We start from the raw sequence: 26,520 nt of genomic DNA, 5'->3' as shown, positions 1-26,520 counted from the left end.
CCATGTGAGACCTTGTCAAACACCCTGCTAAAGCCCATATAAACTACATCCATAGCCCTTCCCTTATCAATTATCTCTGTCACCTCTTCCAAAAACTCAATCAAGTTGGTGAGACTTGTCTTTCCCCATACAAAACCATGCTGTCTGTCACTAAGTAGAACATTTTCTTCCAAAGGTGCATGTATCCTGCCCCTCTTCTCCAAAAGCTTCCCCATTACTGATGTCAGTCTCACTGACCTATAACTTCCTGTGTTATGCCTGCTTTCTTTCTTAAACAAGTGAACAACATTGGCTATTTTCCAGTTCTCTGGAACCACTCCTGCGGCCAAAGAAAATGTGAAGATATCTGTTGAAGTTCCAGCTATTTCTTCCCTTGTCTCCTGCAGTAACCTGAGATAGATTTCATCTGGCCCCAGCGACTTGTCTACCTTAATGCAATTTATCCCCCCCCTCAATAGTTCCGATTTGCACCGCCCCACCCCGCCCCGGATGATCCACCCCACCAGGCTGACCTCCCACCCCGCAGCCCACCCCGATTACTGGCCTCCCTCATTAGTGGACTGATTCCTGGGCAGGGGACCTCCCCCAATGCCCACCAATGGCCCCCTAGGCCCTGCCCCTATCAGTCCTCATCCCCTTTGGCATTGCTCTATGCCCAGTGGGCAGTGCCAAGGTATCCCCAGGGTATGGGCACTATGCCCAGTGGGCAGTGCCATAGGGTATAGGCTGGCACTGTTCGGGTGCCCATTCCCAAGGGGCACCACACCCCACCTCCTCACCCCCTGGAGGACGCCAATTGACCTCACATCGCTCCAGTGGGGTCAGGCCACTAGTTCCCCAAAAGTGGAGATTTACTGTAATCCTTGTTGGACTGAAACACTGTGAGGCAGGATGGGAGAGGTTTTTAAATATAATTTAAATGCTAGCCCTGCCTTTCTGCTGATTGCCAGCACAGAGCACACCGCGTCAGAAATCCGGCGCTGGGAGATGCCAGCGGGATACGTACTCTCGCGCGAATCCCACACATTGCCCTTCCCACGTGTTTCTCCCGGCCTGCCGCATTAACACATTAGTCCAGGAGAATGGGAGTATCACGGCCATAGACTAGCCAGTTGTTATCTCAAGCCACTACAACTGGATGGAAAATTGAACAATTAAAAATCTAGACCAACACACAGTATTCAGAAATGCGAAACTTCCAGTGCAAGATTGAAATCTTTCAAAGTGGCATACAGTTTTATCAATGTTCCTTCATCATTTTTGCATGATAGTGAATGAAAAATAATGTGGAATTTTTATGCCTCACATTACTTTCAATACAGGTTTCTTCAAGATAATAGCCCTAAATTTGCTCAAGCTGAAAATTTTTGAGTTGCTTTTCAACAGGATTGAACAATATGTAAATATACTGTTCTTTATTAAACATGTCAGTTTCAATGAAGTTGAAGATTTCTATATGTTACTATTTTTACTTTTGCACTTTGTTCCAAAAATATATGAAATATTTAGAAAATCTAATGCTATGTTCAATTCATGCAAAGAAAGTCCAATAGAGGCTGGAATTTTCAGTTCTGAGTCAGGAACCTAGTCATCAGTTCAATTCCTGGTCCTGACACACCTGCCAAATTTTTGAAGGGCCAGGGTAGTTAATGATATGGAGTGGGCTTGCCACCCAACCAACCCTGGGCAGGCTCCCAAGGCTGTGTGGCCAATATCATGTTTTCCAGCACTGACACATCAGTGATCCCACTGGCCAAGGCTGGAATACCAATTCGTGATAGAGAGTGAGAAGGCAATTCAATGTTGAAGCACCTTCAGTTTTTTTTAAAGTTATAATGGCCACAATTCCCTGACTGTGGTTGTGGAGGGACAACCTCTCCAATGGGCCAGCTGTGGCTCAGCATCAGTTATTAGTCCAGGGAGAATGAGGCATTCCTCATGTGATCCATTGTATCCCATCTATTTCTCACCACCACCCCATCCCCCCACATTACTTCTTACCCTGTTGTTGTTCTGAACCAAATCCAGACTGATGTCTACTGAATGGATTGCTAACTAAAAATCTAGTTGGCATGGGAACAGGGTCTTAATAGGTTAGGAGCATGGCAGCAACTCAGCATGGGAGGTGGCAACAAAAAATTCCACGCCAGCCTGCCTCCAATCTAATTTAAAAATACCAGACATTGGGTTTCATTTTAAGGAATATACCTTTAACGCTATAGCTCGTTAAGCCAGTGAGCTAATAGACCAAGAAGATATCAGATATAATTTATTTTTGTGCAAAGCTTAACTAGGATGAAAGGACTAAGTATTTATGTAGCCTCGGAGTTCTTGCAGTAATGAAGATGCAGAAAAATTAGTAAGGGTTTTTGTTCTTGATGGTTATTTAGTTATTCCTGTTGATAAGGCAAATGGGAACTCCGGATAAAGAATGGATTGATAATGACAAGGATGTGCCAGGCAATATGATAGCCTGACAATATTTACCGTGCAAACTCACACCTAAACAGTGGTCACTTGCTCAAAGTACCAGCCTGTGAACTATGTTCCAAGTGAGTAGAGGGTGAGACACAGGTGGTAAGAAAAAAACAAAAACAGAAAATGTGCAAGAAAATAAACAAAAACACACTGATTCAAAAGAAAATTGCTTAATCAATCAAGGCAGTCAAGTTTCCTGACTATTGAAACTTCAAAATAATTAATTAATTTGATTGATTGATTTTGCTGCATTTATCACCAGTAAGCAATCCTCACCCTAGAGATTTCTGTCAGAAATCTGATACCATCTTTTGACAAAAGCAATATTAGGCACAATCACAACAGTATGAGAAAAAAGAAAAATAAATCATAAAATGGTTTAACTTAATAATTGATATTTTTGATGCACTCTTGTCTGACATTTATCAGGTAATGACCCAATAAATTAAAATATCATGAAAGAAAATAATCTTCAGGAATACGAAAGATAACTCTTCTTGTCATGATGAATATCTAACGCCTTTACCACAGCAGATTTCTACTTACCTGTATTAACTTTTGATGTAACATGTGACAAGTCCATTTTTTGTGATCGGACAGGAGTTGGTGCTTTACTTGACGATTTCCTCATCAAGCTCTTTTTTTCCACGGGTACTTTGCTTATCTTGGACAGCGGTGCAAAGATACCTTGAAAGAAACAAAAACAAAAAACTTAGAAAATAGCTTCTATCTCAAGAGGTCTCTATTATTTGCAAATTCCAATTAACATTTACGTAGTTATTACTTTATTGTTTATTTTCAAGGTAGATTTCCTCTGCTGAAATCCTGACAACCTGGTGAATCCAGCATCAGGACTAAAACAGGAATCGCACCAGGCGTCAGACACACTGTGATTCTCCTGGCCTGCCCTACCAGCCCTGATCAGGTTCCCAGATATTCATAAAAAGACACTCAAAATGCTATTGCCAGGTTTGAGGCTGGACGTTCTGGCCTCTTGGTATGCTGCCACCACCCCCTTACACCACCCCTCCATTTCAAGTGATTTGTAAACATTGTGGTTAGAAAAGAGGAACTGAAACTTATCGGCTAGTTGGTAATTGATCCAACTTGTCAATGTTTATAAACATTGCAGTTTGAAACAAAGGCAGAATTGGAGTGTTCCCAAGTAGTCGTCTTCCAATGTTCCCATCTTATGGGGAAATGCTTGTCATTTTTCTTGATGGTACAACTGTAATTCACAACATGAGGAACTGCGGACGCAAACCCACAAAGTGCAACTCTGACACACTGATTTGAAAGGCAAAGTATACAAATCATCACATAATCTTAAGACTAATAGATGGGGAATCAGGAGGTGAGTTAGTCACCACAGCATTCCCAGCCTCTGACCTATTCTTCTAGGCACGATATTTATATGGCTAGCCCAGTTTTAATTTCAGATTAATGGTTACTCTCAGGATGATGATGGTGGGGGATTTAGCTATGATAATGACATTGACCATCAAGAAGAAAGATTCTCTCATTGGAAGGAGTCATTGTCTGACACTTGTCTTGTGCAAATGGTACTTGTCACTTATCAGTTCAAGCAAGTACACTCCATTCTCAATCCCGCCATTATAGAATCATAGAACTCTATTGTGCAGAAGGAGGCTATTCGGCCCATCAAATCTGCACCAACCACAATCTCACCCAGGTCCTATTCCCATAAACCAATGCATTTACCCTAGCTAGTCCCATGAAACTAAACAGCAATTTAGCATGGCCAATCCACCTAACCCACATATGTTTGGACTATGGGAGGAAACCAGCACACCTGGAGGGAATCCACGCAGACACAGGAAGAAGGCACAAACTTCACACAGACACTGACCCAAGCCAGGAATTGAACTTGGGTCCCTGGCGTTGTGACAAAGCAATGTCATCCACTGTGCCACAGTAAGAAATTTGACAACACCAGGTTTAAGTCCAACCGACTGTGCCATCATCCCACCCATAACTATTAACGAAAAATATACATTTAATATCTTTTTGATAATGTTATTTTCCAAATTGGGACTTCTTTCTTGACTTATGAATGTTCATATCTTCTCTTTTACAAATCTTTTATTTTTAGTATGCTTAGAAAACCCTTTCTCTTCAGAGTATGTTTTCCCTTTCTATCTCTTTAATCTCTCTGTTCCCTTTCGACTACATTTCCTAACTTGCTTAGGATTTTCTTTAGTATTGGTAGCTCTAATTTACACCTTTATGTTTTAGTTTTATTCTAGTAACTTACTTTATCCACAGAATTTTATATCTTACGTGCAACCACATTTTTTTAATTACAAAAATTTATTCTACCTCATTTTCCACTCTTATAGTCAGCGGATAAACTATCAAAGCTGAATACATATACAGCAGAGGACAACATCATTAGCCAACATCATTTGCAGAACATAAATAAGAAATGACCATATACCATATTTAATGGGACAGCTAAAATACTGAATGCCACAAATGCTTCCATCATTCTTTCCCTCCGGTTCATCCAGCTCAATTCCTGCCCACTGGCCACTGGCAAATTCGGTGGTGCCACAAAATCGTAGCGTTCCAACCTAGGAAAAGTACAAAAGCATGAAGAAGACTGAAACACATGATGGGGTAAAAATGGCTACTATTTTATTTTCATTATAATATAATGTTTTTACTAATTCCAAAAGAATTGGCAAAATTGCATTGTTACTTCCAATTTTCAGACTCTGTCATGTCTACAGAAAAATGCAAGATATTCTTGTTGAAGTGGCAAATTATGTATACATTTATAAGTGTATGTGTTTGTATGTCTTATCTATGTTTTCCCATTACATTTTTCTACCTATAATTTTGCATAACCTGATTGTTAAATCATAAAATTAGGTTATGTCAATGCTGAACAATTGAGAACATGGTAATCAGAAACAGCCAATAAAAGTACATCATAAAATGTGCGAAGATCACCTGGAAATAATCAATCATAATGAAGTCAGCAAAACCTATCAGAAAAAGAGCAAAACTATTGAATTGCTTTACATAATATTCCTTTTAGCCATAATTTAGACTAACCTGAAAAAAACTAATACTGGAATGAAGCTTTGAAACATAATAAACTGTTATAAACTACAACCATGCATAGGAAATGACTGTAAAATCATCTGTACAACAGCATTTTCTGTGTATAAGAACTGCCTTATGGCTTCATATTGTCAGATTTCGCTACCGAAAGGATTTGAAAATGATTTATATTGAATTGCATTTAAACAGCTTAAAATTCTGATCATAGCCATGTGTTGCAGTTGCTGAGATGGGAGTTGTATTCCAATGAAGCAGGAATATTTATACAAATAATGAGGACAATAGTCTATTTGTTATCTTGTCTCAGACTTTCTGCAAGCATTTCTGCCTATCGTCATTTAGATTGAATGTATGCCAAAACTCCACTCTTGTTGGTGTCGGAGAGAGGTAGCTGATTCTATTACAAGTTCAATAGGCAATCATTTAATGGAGAACAGGTTGGAAAGTCAGCCATCCAACTCTTGTGGTCAAAGTAAGAAAAAGGAGAGTATCACTTTGTAATACAGAGCGCGAATATTGCTGAAAAGAGAGACAAGTTGCTGAAGTTTTCAGTTTTACAATCATCAGGACAAACACAAGAATGCCAAATTTCAAACAATCACAACAGTTAATACAACATGAGAAAAGGGTGCTATTGGGTTGGAAAGTTGACTCTGATTGACTCAGGTGTTGCCATGGAAAAAGCAACAAGGAAAGCAATAGGCTCCCCTAGCTCAAAGAGAGAAGTAAAACGGATCTGATGACACACTGGTACGGATTTTTATAGGAAGATTGCGAAGGATCACAATAGTATGGAAAACCTGGAAGGACTGGGGTCGTGAATGGCCTGCACACCTGAAGGAACAGGTCATGTTTAAATGATCTGCCCATCACATGGCCAAATTGATAGTGTGGTCAGGCGAGCAATAATTTGTGACAAGAGGCCCCAGGTGGGAATGCAATGGAAATGGATCCTGGGATTTATCAGAGGTTCTGGCCACAACCAGACTACTTCTTTAATCAAAAATTCTGGTTACTATTGAAAGAGGAGGGTCCCCATGCCATTGCTGCTTCTCTGCATCCAGCCCAGGCTTCAGTTTAAAATTGCAGAATGAATCCTGATAACATCAACAGACTTAATCTGCCAGTCTGCCTGAGATCAGTGAGGAGGAAGAGCCCACGATCGGTCTGGATGGCAGAGGGAATGGGGAATTAAGGGGGACAGTAATGTTATGGTGGTAGGGCAATGTCTGTGAGGGCCTGGGGGAGGCATTATCTGGCCCAGGAGCAATATCTTTTTTTTTTGCACGTGCGCAGTTGTACGCACCAATCAGAGCTACAGGATTTTGGGCGTGTTAAGCCCAACCCACAGGCTTGTGCAGCCTGATTCGGAATCGCTGATTTTTTTTTAGGCAGAGTGCATATGGGGTCGCCTGAGAATGGGTCTAAAAGTCAGATCTGAAACACTCCCAGTTTCAAGTCCACCCAATACTTAGAAACAAAATGGTAAAGTAGGGCCCAATATGTTTGAAGCATGGTACATGAGTATAACATGCTATACTCATGCTTAAGAGGAACAGGTGGATTTTGACTTATTGTCCCCAAAGCTTTTCACTACAGGAGGCTTCCTTAACTGAAGACTATAGAATAATTGTAGTAGAATAATTGCCCAAAATTGACTGTCATAATTAGCCAACTATCTTATTATTGTTGCCTCATATCATAAAAAGAAAGTAGAGTGTGAACTAGGTGCATCTTAGTCTTGTATTCACTATGCTCCTGTATAAAAAAACCAAGTTCAAAATTAACCAGTCAAAGCTATCTGAGAGGCAAGAAAGGCAAAGGCAATTTATTATGAGTGTCAACAAAACCTGGTCAAAGAAAATGCTAAACACAGCAGGGCGGGGGGCATCCCACTGAATCTGGTGTCGGGATAAAATGGGATTCCCCTCGGGGAGCAAATCCGTGTCACATTTCATCTGGCCCATCCTGCCGGCCCCAATCAGATTCCTCCCAGAGTGGGCGGGAACCTCTTAATTATGCATATTTGCTGATTTACATTCCATTAGTGAGCTGGAAGACTCTGTGCAATGTATCCACCTCCCTAATAGGAACTACATCTGGCGGGCTTTGGTGATGGTCCTGACATTTGTGGACCCGGCATTGTGGACCCCAACTTACCTCGTCAACGAGGTAAGTTCAGTACCCATGTGCCCCTCTGCCACTACCAGACTGCAGAGGGAGGGTCCCCCAAGAGACATGGGTGTTGGGAAGGATTCGGGCTGGGGACAAAGTGTAGACCTTGGGGCTCTCCCCTACGAGAGCTAGAACTGCCCTTCTAGCTCTGAGAAACCTGAAGATCACTTCTGGAATGCTCAATTTAATATCTGAGGCCCCTGGACAATTGGAAGGCTTCCAAATTACATCAGCATCCCATTCTGCAGAAGGGATTCCCTTTCTCTCTCTAAGAAGCAGCAGTTGTCAGAAGACATCTTCAAAGTCCTCTGACTAACAGAAGTCACTTTCACTGTGGGTTGTGGAGGCAGGAGGCGGAGATTCCCTGTGTCTGAATGTTGAGTCTGGAGTGCCTTTTAAAAAATCTCAGAAACGCATGATTACTATAATGCACAAATTTGCATTGATCAGCTGGGTGAATCCCACCTAACAGGTGCTGTAATACTCATGGGAAACACTCTGGTCTTCCCGCTGGTGTGAGCACTTAGAGCTGACTGGGTGAATCGCACCCCTGATAATATGTCAGCACACTACTTTAGAGCAAACTATTATAGTCAATTTGCCAAAATCTTGCTCCCGTTTGCTCTGGCCTGATTTTACGATCCTGCTGACGGCACACCCCTGCCATGGGGCGCATTCAATGGGAAGCCCCTTTGACAATGGCAGGACCATAAGATCTCATCGTCAACCATCTTTCTCCCCCAGAAAATGCACCACAGTGGGGGAGGAAATTTCCCACCCAACACTTATTATTCACAAGGATTAGTTTTGGAGGAAATATTTTTGCTTATAATTGTTACACCATTTGTCTGTATTCTCTCTGCATAATAAAACACTTAACATTTTGTATGGCCAGCCCTGTTTCATTAAATTGTTTTCAGTCTCTTTGTCGAAAAAAAGACATAATAACCAGTTTACATCACAAGGGAATTCAAGTGTTGTGCTCTGAGTTATGAAACCTGACTCTGTATGGTGCATTTGATTTCCCAGGATGCATCAGTATTGTTTAGTTAGTTTTACTGATGATATATTTTTGTTTACTTTCTAATTATACATTCTTTCAAACTGTTTGGAAAACAAGTGAAGAATATCACATGATTTAACAAGATAAAGGTCATACTGACTGTCTTTCTTTAAGAAAAAAAAGGCTATAACCGGAATTTTATTGCCACATCCGCCTGCCCTGGAACCGGGGCAGACGAGGTTCACAGAACGGAATTCTCTGTTGGCCTCAGGTGGGATTTTACGAGCCTTGCCCAAGCGAGGTCATAAAATACCGGCCTATGCGTCTGCATGGGAAAGAGATTGAGAAGATTGATAAACTGTTTTGTGTCCTAGGGGAATGAAACTGGTATCAGGGAGAAGCGGAGGGAACGAAATTGGACGTCATGGTCCCTGTTTTATAGATGTAAAACAGGTGCAATATGTGGGCCAGTTTATCTTGTGTTTAAAAGATAGCTTGAAAGATATGTGAGCTAATACAGGATGGGGGATATTTTCAGGGGTTCCTGGCACCTGCCTAAAACAGGCATTTTGCCTTGCTCATACATAAATCAGGAACACAAAGTGTGTTTTAATTTCCAGGCCGGAAAACGGGTCAGATCACTCACAGCTCTTCAGCAATCTCAGTACCCACCAGCAAAACCTTGAGTTTTTAAAAAATTATTCTAGAGCAAGGAGCATTGTGATTACCTGCAACCACCCCCCCACCCACCCCTCTCCCCACCCAACAACCACTTTGCTATTTCAACCCCATATCCAGGATTTATCTTAAGGCCCCAGTCGTTGAAGAAAGCAATTGAAATTCAAGAAGTTGAAATAGCCAATCTTCCTGTGGCAGTGTGAAGTGACGTCCAGGGCCCAATTTCAGGCCTGCCTTGAACCTTCAGACTGAACTAATGATTCCTGTGTAATTTCCAATTCTGCCCTTAAATATAATTTTTCAGCCCAGAGACATAGGGCTAAATTTTATGGCCTCCTTGTGGCATGTTTCTTGCAGTGGGAGGTGTTGCACAGTTTGGTGATGGTGAATCCTCTGGTCCAGCTGCTGTCAGTAGGATTTCCTATTGACTGTGCCCTATGCCACAGGGAAGCCCACAGTGAGGGTGAGCCATCAACGGGCCAAGAAGAACCTGCTGGCATGAACAGACAAAAATTTCTGGTCATGGTCAGAGGCTGGAATTTTCTTCCGGTCCCACTGACGGCAAACCCCTAGCATGGGTTTCCCAGAAGAAGGGAATGCATAGAACAGAAAACTCTGTTGACAGCAGCGGGATTTTTCAATGGCGGGTCACCTCCATCGCCAGAGAAACTGCAGAAAATACTGCCCAAAGTGAGAAAAGCAGACCACTGATCATGAGTTGATTGTGGAAAAAGAAGTTGTATTTTGAAAACAAACTATGCCTTTTTGAGAATGGTCAGAGAGGATAGAAGAGGAAAACAGACTGGAGTGAAGAGGATCTTTTGTCATCTACCATTTGACATGTAAAAGTAAATTTGCAAGAAGTGGGTTGAGCATTAAGAATGGGCTGAATGACGGCAGAACAGGCAGGAGGAGTTGAACAGTGTTGCAGCAAATAGTTAAAGGGGGGGAAATAAGGTTAGTGAGACAAGTGGGGTGCAGAACATTTGCAGAATAATAAAAAGGTGAAAGGTTAGAAGATCCAATGGCAAAGGATGGGGAAAGCACAAGCAACTATGAGAGAGAATGGAAATGGAGACCAATAGCCACCTTCTTCTGCAACTCTCACCCCAAATGCAGCCTGCACTGCTGGGTGCCTCATCTCAGTAAGGAAATAGAATTCATTGTCTTGCTAAAATACAGCAGAACAGATGTTAAGCAAAAGGGCCATTGTGTAAAAGAAAATATCTGATTATATCTAGAATTTAAGTTTGAAGATTAAACCCAGAATTTTTGTTATTACTCAACATTTTGCACGAATGTGTGAAAATCAACCTGAGAGTAGAGAATCACTTTGAATGTTCAACAGCTTTACAGGGTGAGTAGCTGTGGTATGGACCAAAAGAAGTTCCAGGTTTGATCTCAGCTATGTCAAGTAAACTGTGCTTATCAAGGTATAATTGGTAAAGTGTCCTTGGCTGAGGTTGGGTGAAGGGAGAGTAATCAACCATAATTCTCTCATCTATTCACTATGTGGACACTTCTGTTAGAAATACAATTTAAGAGGTTGAATGAAGACATGATTGGGCTTTCCTTCCCTAGTCAAATACAGTTGCCAAAGTTTCACCATAAATAACAGCCAACAAATTACTGGATACTGATCGGCATCTGTAGAACTGTAAGCACACTGCAGCATAGAATCCAAACAAAGAACAAGGAACAATACAGCAGAGGAACAGGCCTTTCAGCCCTCCAAGCCTGCACCGATTATATGCTCCTAACTAGACCATATGTTTGTATCCCTCTATTCCCAGTCTGTTCATGTGGCTATCTAGATAAGTCTTAAATGATCCTAGCATGTCTGCCTCAACCGCCTTGCTTGGTAGTGCACTCCAGGCCCCCACCACCCTCTATGTAAAATACATCCCCTGTATTGAACCTTTCCTCCCTTACCTTGAATTTGTGACCCATTGTGTTTGTCATTTCCAATCTGGGAAAAAGCTTCCAACTGTTCACCCTATCTATGCCCTTCATAATTTTATAAACTTCTATTAGGTCGCCCTTCAACCTCCGTCTTTCCAGGGAGAACAACCCTAGTTTACTCAATCTCACCTCATAGCTAAAACCCTCCATACCAGGCAACATCCTGGTAAAACTTTTCTGCACTCTCTCCAAAGCTTCCATGTCCTTCTGGTAGCGTGGCGACCAGAACTGGACGCAGTATTCCAAATATGGCCTAACCAACATCCCATATAAGGCAACATCATATGCCAACTTTTATACTCTATGCCTGTCCAATAAAGGCAAGCATGCCATATGCCTTCTTCATTATCTTTTCCACCTGTGTTGCCACCTTTAAGGATCTGTGGACTTGCACACCCAGATCCCCCTGTGTATCTATACTCCTGATGGTCTATACTCCATTTATTGTATAGCTCCTACCTGCATTAGATCTACCAAGATGCATCACTTCGCATTTATCTGGATTAAATTCCATCTGCCATTTCTCCACCCAATTTTCCAGCCTATCTATATCCTGTTGTATTCTCTGACAACATTCATCACTATCCGCAACTCCAGCAATCTTTGTGTCATCCGCAAACCAGCTATATCTTCTTCCAACTCATTTATATATATCACAAACATATCAAATCCATAGAATCCCTACAGTGCAGAAGGAGGCCATTCGGCTCATTGAGTCTGTACCAACTCTCCGACACAGCATCTTACCCAGGCCCATCTCCCACCTATCCCGATAACCCTGTGCATTTTACCATGGCTAATCCCCAAAACATACACACCTTGGGACAATCCACCTAACCTGCACATCTTTGGAGTGTGGGAAGAACCTGGAGGAAACCCACACCGACACAAGGAGAATATGCAAACTCCACACAGACAGTCACCCAAAGCCTAAATCAAACCCAGGTCCTCGGTGCTATGAGGCAGCAGTGCTAATCACTGTGTCACCATGCCACAACATTAATTATGGTAGAGAAAGAAGAAAAAGGAAAATTTGGTAAGCAGGAAAAATAATGTTACGTTATGAGTATGAGAATAGTCTTCTAAAAGAAAATTGCTTTTCCATCGACCACAATTGTTTACAATTCAATAATCTCACTAAAAAGGACAATAAGCAAAGGAAGTATGGGATGTAGTACCATTGCTCTGGAGTCATTGCTCTTAGCTGGGGTTTAAACACATTATTCAGTTTAGCTCTTCTATGCAGCTGTTCCAAATCTATTTGACTTGAGAATTTTCAACATTAATACTTATGTCTAAATACCCTTGGTACTACTATTCTTATTGCAGCAATTGAGCTGGATTTGAGAATATTGCAATGAGCCTTTCTCAACTGGGAACAGAAACCAGATTTCCCAAAATAATCATGGACTTGAAGCTGGATCCCAGATATAAAATTTTCTGCATTTGAACCCACTGGCACTTGCCATTTTGACATTTCTTCAGTGAGTTATATTTCACACAGAAAATGAACAAAATCAAAAACACTGCAGTCAACTTACACATCTGCTTCATGCCATCAAAATCCGAACAATGCTGATGCAAAGCATTTTTATTCAACTGGCTTGACTATATGCAATAAATTCATGCTTCTACATCATTAGTAACAATCACTGAACTAATTTAACTGATTTGTTATGTACTTAATATTCTGTTCTAAGTTGTTATAAATATTTTATGAAATGCAGAAGCTCTGTGTGTTAAACATCAGTTTAATGGAATATAAGTGTTCTATCTCTTGTGTGTTGTGTGATAGTGTAGCAGCCTCGTGACTTTCTCAGTTCGCAGCCACTTTAAATGTTTCGGGCACAACAACAAACACAGCAGCACAATTCAGGATAGTAAGAGCAAAATACCAAAAATGATGGAAAACTGAAATAAATTCAGTTCCAAAGAAGAGTCATACTAAACTCAAACAGCGGAATTTTCTTGTCCCACTCACCAATCCGGTGGACCATTCCAAAGGTCCATTGAACTCCAGTAGGAATTTCCAGCCTTAGGGCAAATGTGGTTGGAAAATCCCGTCCAAGTTAACTCTGTTTCTAACTCCATAGGTTCTGCCAGACTGGCAAAGCATTTCCTGCGCAATCCAGGAATTGTTTTACGAAACTCTTCCCATCAATATTGAAACCATTAAACAAAATCAATGTTATGTCTATAAGTTACAGATTTTACTCAAATACTAATGTTGATTTTAATGGCAGGCAAGGTCAGTAGAGGGGAAATGATACAGTTGACATACCCAAACATCAGAATCAAAGTGAGGTTCCACATGGGCTATCCAATTGGATCGGTAGCTGGCTGCCCTCCTGCTTGATTCTGGTAACATAGAGTGTGTGTCCCAGGCCACAACTTAAAGAAAGAACTCATCTTCTAAAGTGCAGTCAATTAATTGAGTTTTAATACTGCTTTCAGTTTGATTTATTGCAGAGTGCAGAAGGAGGGGTTAGGATTCCCCCCACCCCGCCTCCCCCCCCCCCCCCCCCGCCTCCCCCCCCCACCCCCTCCAACCCCCCAGTGATTCCTTCGCGGTGCCTTTGGCAACGAATAGGGGCTTTTCCACAAAGTGTGCCTCACCCATCCCGGGTAGTAAAATTCCAACCATAGATTCAATCTAACAAAAACAAAGTTTATTGTAAGTGCTGATGCCTGTACAGAGTAAAAACTGAAACAAAACAGCAGCCTGTGAAACACTTTAATAACACTAATGGTGGTGGAGGCGAACTCGTTGGAGTCTTTTAAGAGACTTCTGGATGAGTACATGGGATTTAATGGGATTGAGGGTTATAGACAGGCCTAGTAGGTAGGGATGTGATCAGCGCAACTTGTGGGCCAAAGGGCCTGTTTGTGCTGTAGTGTTCTATGTTCTATTAAATCATGTGATCAATTCTAAAGCAATCACGCAACCAGTCAAATACACAACCCAAAAGAAAAATGCTGGAAAATCTCAGCAGGTCTGGCAGCATCTGTAAGAAGAGAAAAGAACTGACATTTCAAGTCCAGCTTTGACAAAGGGTCATCTGGCCTCAAAACATCAGTTCTTTTTTCTCCTTACAGATGTTGCCAGACCTGCTGAGATTTTCCAGCATTTTCTCTTTTAGTTAAATAACAACATCTTCCATCCCTGTATCTTGCCGTGTACCAGTTCACAATCTGTCTTCTTCCTCCTGCACCATTCATCATAATATATCACAGTCCTTCCACAAATCACAAGGGCACACTACACCTCTCATTTAATTATTTATCTTTTCAGTCCCTTGAGGGACATAAGGCTGCACCACCTCTCATGATCACTCCAAAATGGTCATCTTTTGCCTCGTCCCTTCCTTGCTTCCAGGGTCGACATGCTAAACTAACTTGTTCTGAATAGTTAAATACACATCTCCTCAATTCAGACTCAAACTGATCACCTCCCAGTTATGACAATCCCATTTTCCCAGCGTATTATTTTTCTCTTCTCTTATGCATTATATATTAGTCCAAAATATCCCTACTTGACCTGTCAGTAGCCAGTAATAGCTTTTTCCTCCTCCTCTACAGAAAAGGAGAGGACACAATGCACTAGAGAACAAAACCTGGTGGCCCTACCCAGGCAAAGGATGAAATGCTGAAAATAAGGGGGGGTCTGAGAGCACTGAACATTTGAAATAGCCAGGTTAATGGCTCTACAGACACCGCAAATCCTTATTGTATGTCTTCAAGTAGCACAAATAACGGCATCTACAGACAACTTGAAGTCCTCAACCCAGGATTGAGGACAGCAATTTTTAAATTGCTGTCCTAAGTCTTCTTCTTTTCCTTTTTCTTCCACGTCTTCCCAACAGCAAGGACCCCCTGAAAACATCTCAGGGAGATCAATCTTCCTGGGTACTAACAGTCACATGCTACATCAATGCAGAGATTAGCAGGCCTAAAGGAATGGGTAGCTACTTAGAGGGGCCTGCACCTAGTGTAAAAAATTGCATAAATAAACAACAGCAGGCACTGGGGACAGAGACAATCCAGGATTTAGCAATGTCAGCATATTCTTCTAGCTCTACTGATTAAGTTAGCTATGCCCTCCAGCCATGAAAAGAAAACTGTACAATGCCCATAAGTGAACTGGAAAGTTTGTCAACATTTTGAATTCATTCTGGCATCCTTCCATCTAAAAAAGATGACAGATATGCAACAAATAAATTCATTTCAGATGGGATGTCTTTATAAGGTGCACCTTTGCTGATGGTTGAAGAGGCCAATCTTTGACAGGCAATTTTTGCCACAAGTCCTGCACAGTAAGCTACCAATTGTCGTTAAGAGTTGTAATTTCAGCATTGGCATCCTTTCCCAAGCCACTGGTCAACACGGCAGTGCAGATAAAGCCACAGGATATGTCATCATTTTCCTCTGTCATCAGCGAGCAATTTGCAGATGCAATCAATGATGTCAAGGGCCTTCATGTCATGCTTGCAAGCATACCTGTACTGGAGTTTTGGGCATTCTACTAGCCGTGTGACTCCAGCTATCTCACCATATGGTAAAGTCTTTGGATATGTGCCCATCTTCCAATCTGCAGGTGTGTCCATACTCTCTAATGAGTGATAACAAACTTGAGAGCTTTGCCTTTGAAAGGACTGCCACATTTGCCATTTAATCTTGCCAGGTTATCCACATAATGCAAACTTGAATCACTATGTTTGATAGCATGAAGGAGTCTACTTCCTGCATGTGCATAGTTCTCTCATAGGGCATTTTCACTTTGCAATTCACCACGAAATATGTGCTCATCTCAAGGGACATGACAACTGAGCCATTCCTGCAAGTGTCTATGTCCCCAGCATTTGCAACTTTGAAAGAACCTCAGATTGCTCTATATAGAATTTGAGTTCCAAAGTCTTTTCCAGCCTGGGGAAACTAGTGACTGGCTGGATTCACTAACAGACCATATTATCAGGGTTTACAAGGTGTCACGCCCCTCTAGTCTGTAGCCATGTCCTTACCAGAAGTTCCAGTTCCTAGTATCTCAAGGTCCTAACATGCTTCACTGTCGCTTACTGCTAGCTCTACTGAAAGTATTCTGTCTTTGCTTTGTAATAGTTACAGAATGAGTAAAACTTTTTTTTAAATGCACAGTGAGTTGACACTTGAGAGTTTGATGATTTTATACGAAAGATTATTTGACACTGCATCCATTTCTTTCAAGATATTAGTCTGCTGAATATTTGCAGAGCAGTAGAGCAGCTTATAAGTCTACCTTGTTAGTAAGTAATTGATGGAGAAGGTAGCTAAATGGATTGAAATATCTCATTTCAGTGATGGACCGAGCTGATCACTGGAACTATTGAAGAATCAATGTATCCCTTGTAACCAGACGTGGTTGATTTGGCCTTTCTTTCTCATTTTTGCCCACCTGTTCCTCAACAGAAGATGAACTTTCTTTCCCAACTGCCTCCTGCAGCTCCAATCCTCCCTAATAGTAGCATTGTGCAGGATGCAAAAAGTCATTATTTTGCATGAGACCTTGGTTGAAACATGTTGAAAGAACCGGCACAACTATGAAGGCAACTGCAGCATTGCCAAAGGAGTCCAATGGTGATCTTGATAGTCCTTCTTGTGGTTACATGTCTGTGGTCATATCTGACTGGCCTAGGTATGGGGCGTGTGTTAAGAGTAACCTGAGCCATGATTGAAGGGGATAGCCTTGGTCTGCAGGACACAGTGCTAGAACATCCTTGCTAGGTTTTAAAGTGAGGGGGGATAGAATAAGGAGGGTGGTAATTGACTGACACAAGTGCACTGGCAACTGCCTGCCAACTGTACATAAAATTGGATGATGTATTTTGTGTCATCAAATACAAGTTCCACAGTGAAGGAATAAGTAATTAAGGACAATTTAAGAGCCTAATCCCACCACCACTGATATTAATCCAACAGTGGGCGAGCCTGTTGCTGGGATTTCCAGCCATTCATGCCCCGGCACAGCAAGGACAGAAAATGCGGCACGCAGCCAAATCTCGGTTCGCTGCAGCGAGCCCAGAGAATTCCACTGGCGTGAACGGCTGGGAAGTTCCGGCCAATTAGTGTCTCTTGCCAGCTATCCAGCTGGCAGGCAAGACCCCTGAAATCTTCATGAAATTTCCCCTGTTAATTCTGTTTTTCTCTCTACACTGCTGCCTAACCGCTGAGTGTTTCCAGCATCTTCTGTTTTTATTTCTGATTTCCATCATCCATGGTACTCTGCTTTCAATCTTTTATTAAAAATTCTCTTCCTTGTGTCCAAATCCTTCTGTAACCTTGTCCCTCCCTATCTCCATAAATTTCTCCAGCCCTAAAGCTTTCCAAGATATCTGCATTCCTGTAATTGTGGCCTTGAGCCTCCCTCTATTTTTTTTAAATATATTATTGAAAATTTTTCATTTTATCCAGTAACAACTGATAACACAACAAACCCTCAAGGATTGGTGCAGTACAGCATAATCACTTTTCCACATATACATAGAGAAAAAAACAAGGAAGCACCAATACAGTTGGTCTAGATAATTCATTATTCATTACAAACAGCACCTCTAAAGATACAAGACAATGAAAGGATGTTTCAGAGATGGAGGGAAAACAGGATAACAAGATAAAACCATGAGTACATGGCATAACAATGCATACCTTCACTTACAAGAGATAGAGCCATGTAATTTATGGAAAACGTTATGGGAATAAGTCAGACAACGCTGAGCCCAATTTCTCGCAGGATCCAAAGCAAATTACCTGCTTAGGCTCTGGAGACAACAGGATTTTATCCCCATGGGAAATCTGCACCAAGAAGAAGAGCCATTTTATTAAGAGTAAAGTTAAACAGCGTATCTCAGAAAATCTGCTGACACAGTTGCCCAAAAGGGAGCGGGGGGGGGGGGGGGGGGGGGGGCACATCAAACACAGCCCTTAACAGTTAGATGTACCCTTCCATCCTTCAGAAGAACTTCGCAAACAAAGCTATGCCACCCCTCTCCCATTTAAGAAAAAATACACTCCTCCTTCCACTAATAGAATAAGTGCCTTACAGCCTACACAGCATGCCCGCCAACAAAACAAAGGAGACTCTCCGCCAATCATAAGCAAAGGATATTTTTCAACGTCAGGATAACCCCTCAAGCTTTTCAAGGATATTAAACCACCAGGATTTAATTTTGACAGAAGTCCAAAGAGGCAAAATGATGGATGGACTCCCAAACTCGCCCTGAATCCCTGACACAACAAGGATATAATAGGTCAAATCTGTATCCTTGGTTAAAGTAATACAGATGGTGTGATATTGTAGGCTAAGTTCCCCCCACCCCCACACCTCCCCCCCACTCCATTAAAGAAGCACACCAAAGGATGCATTCTACTTAAACAATTGTATTCCCTGAACATTCCATGATTTTGAAATTAACTACTGCTATTGTGTATTCAGCCAAGGAGAATGTAGGATATTGACACAGGTGTAGAAAAGCTGGACAGCCAAAGATTCTCATGGCACACTTAGGCATGCACCAAAGCACACTTCTCCATCTCCAGCCACACCAGGGGCACCATTGTTACAAAACATTGGCCAGAATTCTTCAAACTCATCTGCAGCTGGGATTCTCTGGTCGTGCTGCTGTGAACAGATATTTAGCTGAACGCCAAATTCTCTGTTCTCATTGGCAGAGGGGCGTGTGAGACTAGAGATTTTCAGCCATGGTTTTTTCCCAGGATATGCGTTCTGTCTGCACCTTTACAGGAGTCCACCAGAGATTCTTTAACTCCAAGACAACAAAAATACAAAGCTGAAACTATGCAAAACCAATAGTTCTAACGGGGTTTTCCTCACCAGCTGTGAGGACTCGATGGGCCATGCCCACAACTTTTACTCTAAGCCATCTACCCACATCCCCACAGTGGCATTCCTCATATTAGCCATGACAAGAGCAAAGGATACTATATAGTACATACCACTATTATAAATGCAAAGGTTATGGGAAGGAAAAACAGATCAATATCACACAGCCCTAGTGTCATACAACCTATGCAGTGCACTCCCCAACACTCTCAAGCTCTTTAAGGATATTAAACTACTAAGATTCAATTTCGACACAGCATCAGAAGTCCCCAGTGCCAGACAGCACCCCTGGCATAATGAGGATTTATTACGATCAAATCTCTGTCTTAAGCTTGGAGTAATTACAGGAACATGCTGAGTGCTGCATTCCATTATAATAGCCATATTAATTGTTTGTATAAAGACTGAACTGCTTTTTCACTGGGCTGTACATTGCTCCTCACATTAATCCAAACAAATATATACCACTACAAACCAGTGTTTCAAGTTGGGACACCCTCGCGGTTCAACGGGGTTCATAACAAAAAGTTGGGGGTTCTTGGCCGGAATTTTAAAAAGCCTAATTCCTTTGGGTGTAAGGGATTTGTGACTTTTTAAACATGGAACCAAGAGAGAATGTGTTTGTTAAAATAAAGAGATTGCAAAAGATGGCTCCTGCTCTAGACCAGGATTATTTGGGATGGAAAATATAACTGCAGCAAATTTGAAACATGCACTAAAGTTAAACTGATAGAATTGACAGATAAATTACAATTAGGACTATCTGCAGGGGCTAAGATTCTTTATCCCTCTATCGCTCTCCATGCCTCAGGCATTGAATGGCTAGTTGATGTGATGCAAAGTCTTGTGTTCATTCAAGGGATCAAATTATTCACCCTCAGTTAACTCCTACCTGCCCCTCAGTCCCATTCAGTCTCACTCAATCTCACCACGGTGAATAACCTTTAGTTTCACATCAGTGGCATGAATAAAGGCACTTCCTATATGAATGTGATGGTTGGGCAATATACATTTAACAAAGGCATCTTGGGCACTCTTTATGCTATTACATAAGAATTGTTTATCAAGGTTAGTGATTATCCTGGTGTGGTGAAGTCTGTAGTTTGTGGATGTTATAACATTGGAATCTTTTCACCCAAATGCACTTTGAAATTTTATTTTATGACTGTGAGGTTTTGGTAAAAGTATTATTCATTGTTAAGCATCATAGTCATTCATGCCTCCCACAGCGTCACTGCTTTTAAAGCTGAACATTATTCCTTTATTAAATCCCACTCCCCCCATGTATGGTGCAGGGCGATGGAAGTTGGTTCCATTTGGTGATATTTGAAATATCTGCTAGATGGGAATGAGTGTGTGATGTCAAAGGTGTGTGCTCATTTTGATGAAACCGTCTAATTACCTGTGAGAATGTTTGCTCCTCAACATTGCTTCACAGAATTCCTCCATGATGTTACAGAAAGTCAATTAGTATGCAATTTATTGCAGACCTATGCATTCAATGATATAAGGTTCACAGAAAGGATTGGCCTTTGCGAGGACACTAATCACATGAAAGTGATGTTCTAACACATCTCCTGAGTGTGCCTCCCCTGCATTGAAGCGTGAAGAGAACTGTGATTATAACAACTTGTCTTCACGTTATTCCTCCTGAAATCTTGTAGCTATGAGGTTGTCATGGGTACATTTTCCACATTGTGCCCATTCAAATGTATCCTCATGTGGCTCATCTAAATCATTGCCCTCTTCAGATTCATCCCCTTCATTGTCCTCTTCATTCCAGGAGATGTGTATCTCCTCCACATCTCGCTGTGACAACATATCCCTTCTTTGCAACACTAGGCTCTGCAGGGCACATGAAGCAATGATGTGGGACATCCTCTATGGTAAGTATTGGAGAGCCTTGCTTGACTGGACCAAACATCTGGAATACATTTTTAAGAAGTCAGTGGTCTGTTATATTAAAGACTTGTGGCTAAATCTGCAGTGCTGTATCTCTCCTTCAGTGCACTCTGTGGACAACAAAAAGGTGTCAATAGCAATGCATTTAGGGATGCAGCTACTCACCAAGGAGCCAACCTCCTAAGCAGTGAGCTCTCTCAAATATCTCTGGCACCTGGGAATGAGTCAAATGTGCCAGTCACGTGAGCTTTTTGGGTGTTTAGCACAAATGCTCATGATCTGCTTTCCATGATTACAAATTAGCGGCATGATTAGAGAGGAAAATCTTTTTCTATTAATGAATCTCACGGGTTGCTAGTAGGGAGCTGTCAAGGACACCTGTGCAACTGATAGTGCCTTGCACTTGCAGAAAGCCTGAAACTAGTGCAAACCCCACAGCTCTGGTAGCCTAGTCTGCGCCGTCCATGTAAAACTGCTCTTAATGGTGAGTTTTATTGAACTGGGCATCGGTTACGTCTATTTTACATTTGTGAATCGCCTATTGTGAGATTCCGCAAAGTCTTCAGTGAAGCAATGGCAGGACCTATCAGCAAAAAACTTCAGAGCAACTGATGCTGGATGCCCTCTAAGTCCATGCAGTGTAAGATCCTCATGGAAAATGTGGCAAATATGAGATACAACATCCCTAGACAAGCAAAGCCACTTGAAGCACTTATTTTGCTCACCTTCATGAGCTACATCTTCTGCAGACCCTTGGCCATGCTAAACAGCTTTATAGATATGGCTCTCCTCATCAGCATCTGGGTGTTTGTGGTCTTCTGCTGCCTTTTATTCCTCAGGCCTTCCTGAGATGTGCCGACAATGTGGCCTCAGCCCCAGGGCTGTCTATTCAAATGGCCATGATGTGGGTATGCCGGCGTTGAACTGGCGTAAACACAGTAAAAAGTCTGACAACACCAGGTTTTAGTCCAACCGATTTATTTGATAGTAAATGCACAAGCTTTCGGGGTTAGTCCCTTCGTCAGGTGAATGGAGAGTTCTGGCCTCAGACAGAGCATATAAACCAGGCAAGACTGTTCCCTTCCTGTCAGCGAACACTTCAGTGGTCACGGGCATTCAGCCTCTGACCTTCGGGTAAGCATTCTCCAAGGTGGCCTTCATGACACACGACAGCGCAGAGTCGCTGAACAAAGACTGATAGCCAAGTTCTGCACACATGAGGACGGTCTCAACAGGGATCTTGGGTTCATGTCGCACTATCTGTAACCCCCGTGACTTGCCTGGGTTTACAAAACCTCACTTACTGTACTGTCTGGAGACAATACACATCTCTGTAACCTGTGATCAGTGCTCCTTCCACTCACATTGTCAGCCACTTCAGGTCTTGAACAGCAGGTTAGGTGTAAGGATTCGCATTCTAATCAGTAATCTCTAAACAGTCTGTGCTTTATATGCTCTGTCTGAAGTCAGAACTCTCCATTCACCTGACGAAGGGACTAACCCCGAAAGCTTGTGCGTTTACTATCAAATAAATCGGTTGGACTAAAACCTGGTGTTGTCAGGCTTTTTAACTATTCAAATGGCCCCAGAGGCATTAGAAAAATCTAAACTGTTGTTGCTGAGGAGCACATCAGTCTACTGACGACAAAAGCTTGTTTGAGGTTTTTTAGCAACCAATGTGCTAGCTTAGGAAACCCTGGTGTAGATTCAATAAGCAGATGAGGAATAGAAGACCATCAGAGTCAGTGGATTCAAGAAGTGATGGTGCAGGTATGGGAAGAGAAGCCACAGCTAGACATGCCCTGGAATATCAGACAGAAAATATGAAACCTGGGCTGGACAATGGAGTAGAAGCAATGGAGGAGAATGCTAATATGACCAATGGATTTAAAAAATCAAGTCTGCAGTCGCATTACTACCCATAGTGGTGTAACTATTCCAACAGCAATCTTGATGCATCCACTCACTTTGACCATCTCAATGAGATCATTAAACTGCCATGTCCTGGGATCAACAGTCCGGACAGTAAACACCTTTTCCATCAACTCCAATTTCCTGCTAAAGCTCTATCTGAAGGCTTCCTGTCCCCATCAGAAACATGGCAGGGAATTTTACTGTCCACCCACCACAGGATTGGAGTAGGCTAGGTGCAGATCATGGAAAGGTCCTTTAACCTCAGGCGGGGTCTTCTGGTTTCAGGACAAGCAAGGCTAGAAAGTCCCACCCATCATATCTTTCTTGTTCTTTACTTATCTGGCCAAAGCTAGCAACTGCATATGGCTTTTATTAGGAGTACTGTGTATAGTTTTGATCTCTTTACTTAATGGATATATTTGCCTTGGAGGGATGGCAATGAAAATTTACTAGACTGGTTCCTGGAATAATAGGATTGTCCTGTAGCCCAGGAACATTTGGCAAGGCACTAAAAACTAGCATAAATCTTTCGCACAATCATTTTGATGAACATCTGTGCTAGAAGAAGGGCACAGTAGATCTTCCATTACCGTAGCACAAGTTGTCCAGAAATTCTGAACCAAATATATTTGCATTACCTTCCCCTCCCAATTATCCATAGGTAAGCAAATAAAAACAGAAAGTGCTGGAAAAACTCGGCTGGTCTGGTAGAATCTGTAGAGAGAGAAACAGACGGCTGAATTTTACTGTCTTGCCCGCAACAGGGATCAGAGAGGGCAAGAGGCAGACAGTGGAAAGGTCCGTTGACCTTGGGCAGGATTTTCCAATTTTGGGGCGAGCAAGGCCAGAAAATCCCACCCAAAGTTTCTGGACTGATTTTTGAAGAAGAAACGTATCAGACTCAAAATGTTAACACTGTTTCTCTCTCCAGGATGCTGTTAGACTAGGCGAATTTTCCCAGCACCTTAGGCTGGGCAAATGGGCCAGGAACTGGCAAATGGAATTTAATGTTGGCAAGTGTGAAGTTGTCCACTTTGGGAGGAATAATGGTAGGAAGGACTATTACTTACATGGCGAAAAACTGCAGCATGCGACGGTGCAGAGGGAACTCGGGGTCCTTGTGTATGAGTCGCAAAAACCCAGCCTGCAAGTGCAGCAGGTGGTCAGGAAGGCAAATGGGATGCTGGCCTTCATAGCGAGGGGGATTGAATATAAAAGTAGGAAGGTCTTGCTGCAACTGTACAGGGCACTGGTGAGGCCGCAGCTGGAGTACTGTGTGCAGTTTTGGTCGCCGCACTTACGCAAGGATATTTTGGCCTTGGAGGGAGTGCAGAGGAGGTTTACTAGGCTGATATCGGAGTTGAGGGGGTTGAACTATGAGGAGAGGCTGAATAAACTAGGCTTGTACTCGTTAGAGTTTAGAAGAACGAGGGGAGATCTCATTGAGACATATAAGATGATGAATGGAATGGATAGGACAGAGGTGGAGAGGCTCTTCCCGCTCAGAAAGGACAGTAGGACTAGAGGGCACAGTCTCAAGATAAAGGGGGGGCGGTTTAGAACGGAGTTGAGGAGGAACTTCTTCACTCAAAGGGTGGTGAATCTCTGGAATTCTCTGCCCGTTGAAGTGGTGGAGGCTGCCTCGCTAAATATATTTAAGACACGGGTTGATAGGTTTTGATAGGCAAGGGGATTAAGGGTTATGGGGAGAGGGCAGGAATGTGGAACTGAGCCACGACAGATCAGCCATGATCTTATTGAATGGCGGGGCAGGCTCGAGGGGCTAGATGGCCTACTCCTGCTCCTATTTCTTATGTTCTTATTTTTATTTCAGTTCGTCAGCATCCACGATATTTTACATTTATTCACTGGTAAGCACCTTGGCTTTGGAGATGATATGGTATGACTTCGATGGTACATCATTTCCTGTGCTGATGTCAGTGATAATTGCAATAATGATTTCTCACGAGGCATCAGCTACAATTGCTGAATTTGGAATGTTTAATGACCTACTTTGATCTATAAAGAGAGAAAATGAAGTCCTGGAGAATAATCCAATAAACATCTATGTACAGCTACACAATCTGTCATATGCCATCACAGGTAATCACCAGATTGGCAAAACGTTCATTATAAATGCTGAAGAGGAGTCTCATTATAAAGACACTTTCTGAAAACAAAAGATTAGATTAACACTAATGTCTTTATACACCACTTGCTACAGTTAATTTTAGGATGCATTTTGTTTAAATAGTGATTGTTGATACCATTGGGGGTACTAGCTTGAGAGAATTACAGAGCTTCACTGCAAGGATGATTAAAATTAGCATTAAAAGGTATGAAAATTTCATATCCATTTCCACGCACTGTCAGGCTAAGTGACCTTTACAAGACAGTACCCACGATGAAATATTTTTAAAATCATTGAAATAATTATCATAATCCTTCTTATTCCATTTTTCAAAATACATTATGGTGAAATTATTTAAAAGAAATAAATCAGCACGCTCTAAATATTGTGAACGAAATCTCACCTAAAAGTGGCAGTTCTTTTGTGCGGCACGAAACACAGAGCGTTTCATGCCAATGGAGCTACCGTGCTTTTTGGGCCAAATCTTACACTTCATTAGTATTAATTTCCATTCCCACAAGCTTCATGCCACACTGGCAGCACGTTCCCTCTGATTCACCGGCAATGTAATGACGTAACACCTGCAGGCACTGGGAAGTTCCATATAAACAGCTCCCCAGCACATGTTCCGCAACAACCGCAGGGGATGACAGCCAAGAAGCCAACATCATGCTTCATGGAGGGGGCACTGACCAGATTGCTCAACAGAGTGGCACAGAGGTGAAAAACTCTTTAGCTGCACAGCAGGAGATGGCCATCCTGCAGGGTGACGACCCCCATCTGGGATGCAGTGACAGCCCTGGTGAGTGTGATTTCACTGTAAAAGAGGACAGGGCTGCAGACCTTCTTCACTCAGCTAGGATAAGTGAACAATCCCCAGTCTCCCACTGAATCCCCTCACACATCCAATCCCTTCTCTAACTCCCAACTTGGCCTCTGCCAACACCAGCACCAGGCTCCCCCCTCCCTCCCACAATCATCATATTCCCCCAGTAGCTTCTATGCTCCTCACACTCCAGCCCCATGCCTGCCATGCCTCATCATCATCTACCCAGTTGGACCTACCTTATTCCTGAATCGTCTCTGGTGCCCTCTGAGCAGTGCACACCATAGAGAGTGTTGGTTGCCTGAGCACTCATCTCTGAAACCCCCTCAGAGGCGAAGGCACTGTAGACTGTTGTAAATGGCACCGACGTGGCTAATGATATGCTCGTGCATTAAAATGACCTTTCTGCGGTCCCGTAGCATGTTTCAAGGCACTCGACCAGTGAGGTGTCAGTAAGATCAGAACTAGCAAACCCACTGGCGCAAACT

The 26,520-nt window shown here is 42.3% G+C and overlaps 1 protein-coding gene across 5 annotated transcripts in view; it reads right to left on the bottom strand.

Moving 5' to 3' along the window:
* The window catches only part of LOC145351065 (CAP-Gly domain-containing linker protein 4), a 266,003-nt gene that overhangs the window by 129,727 nt on the left and 109,756 nt on the right, over window positions 1-26,520 (bottom strand). For all 5 annotated transcript variants that reach the window (XM_080200665.1, XM_080200664.1, XM_080200667.1 and 2 more), the window contains 2 exons: window positions 4,937-5,072; window positions 3,025-3,165 (listed from right to left, as the gene is read on the bottom strand). In XM_080200665.1, the coding sequence (XP_080056791.1) occupies window positions 3,025-3,165; window positions 4,937-5,072 (277 nt within the window). The remainder of the gene's footprint in view (window positions 1-3,024; window positions 3,166-4,936; window positions 5,073-26,520) is intronic.

This window comes from Carcharhinus amblyrhynchos, chromosome 12 (genome assembly GCF_965287045.1).
Source record: "Carcharhinus amblyrhynchos chromosome 12, sCarAmb.v2.hapA, whole genome shotgun sequence".
In the NCBI taxonomy this organism is placed as follows: Eukaryota; Metazoa; Chordata; class Chondrichthyes; order Carcharhiniformes; family Carcharhinidae; genus Carcharhinus; species Carcharhinus amblyrhynchos.
The sequence above is the reverse complement of the archived record's forward strand: the minus strand, read 5'-3'. Positions and strand labels throughout refer to the sequence as shown.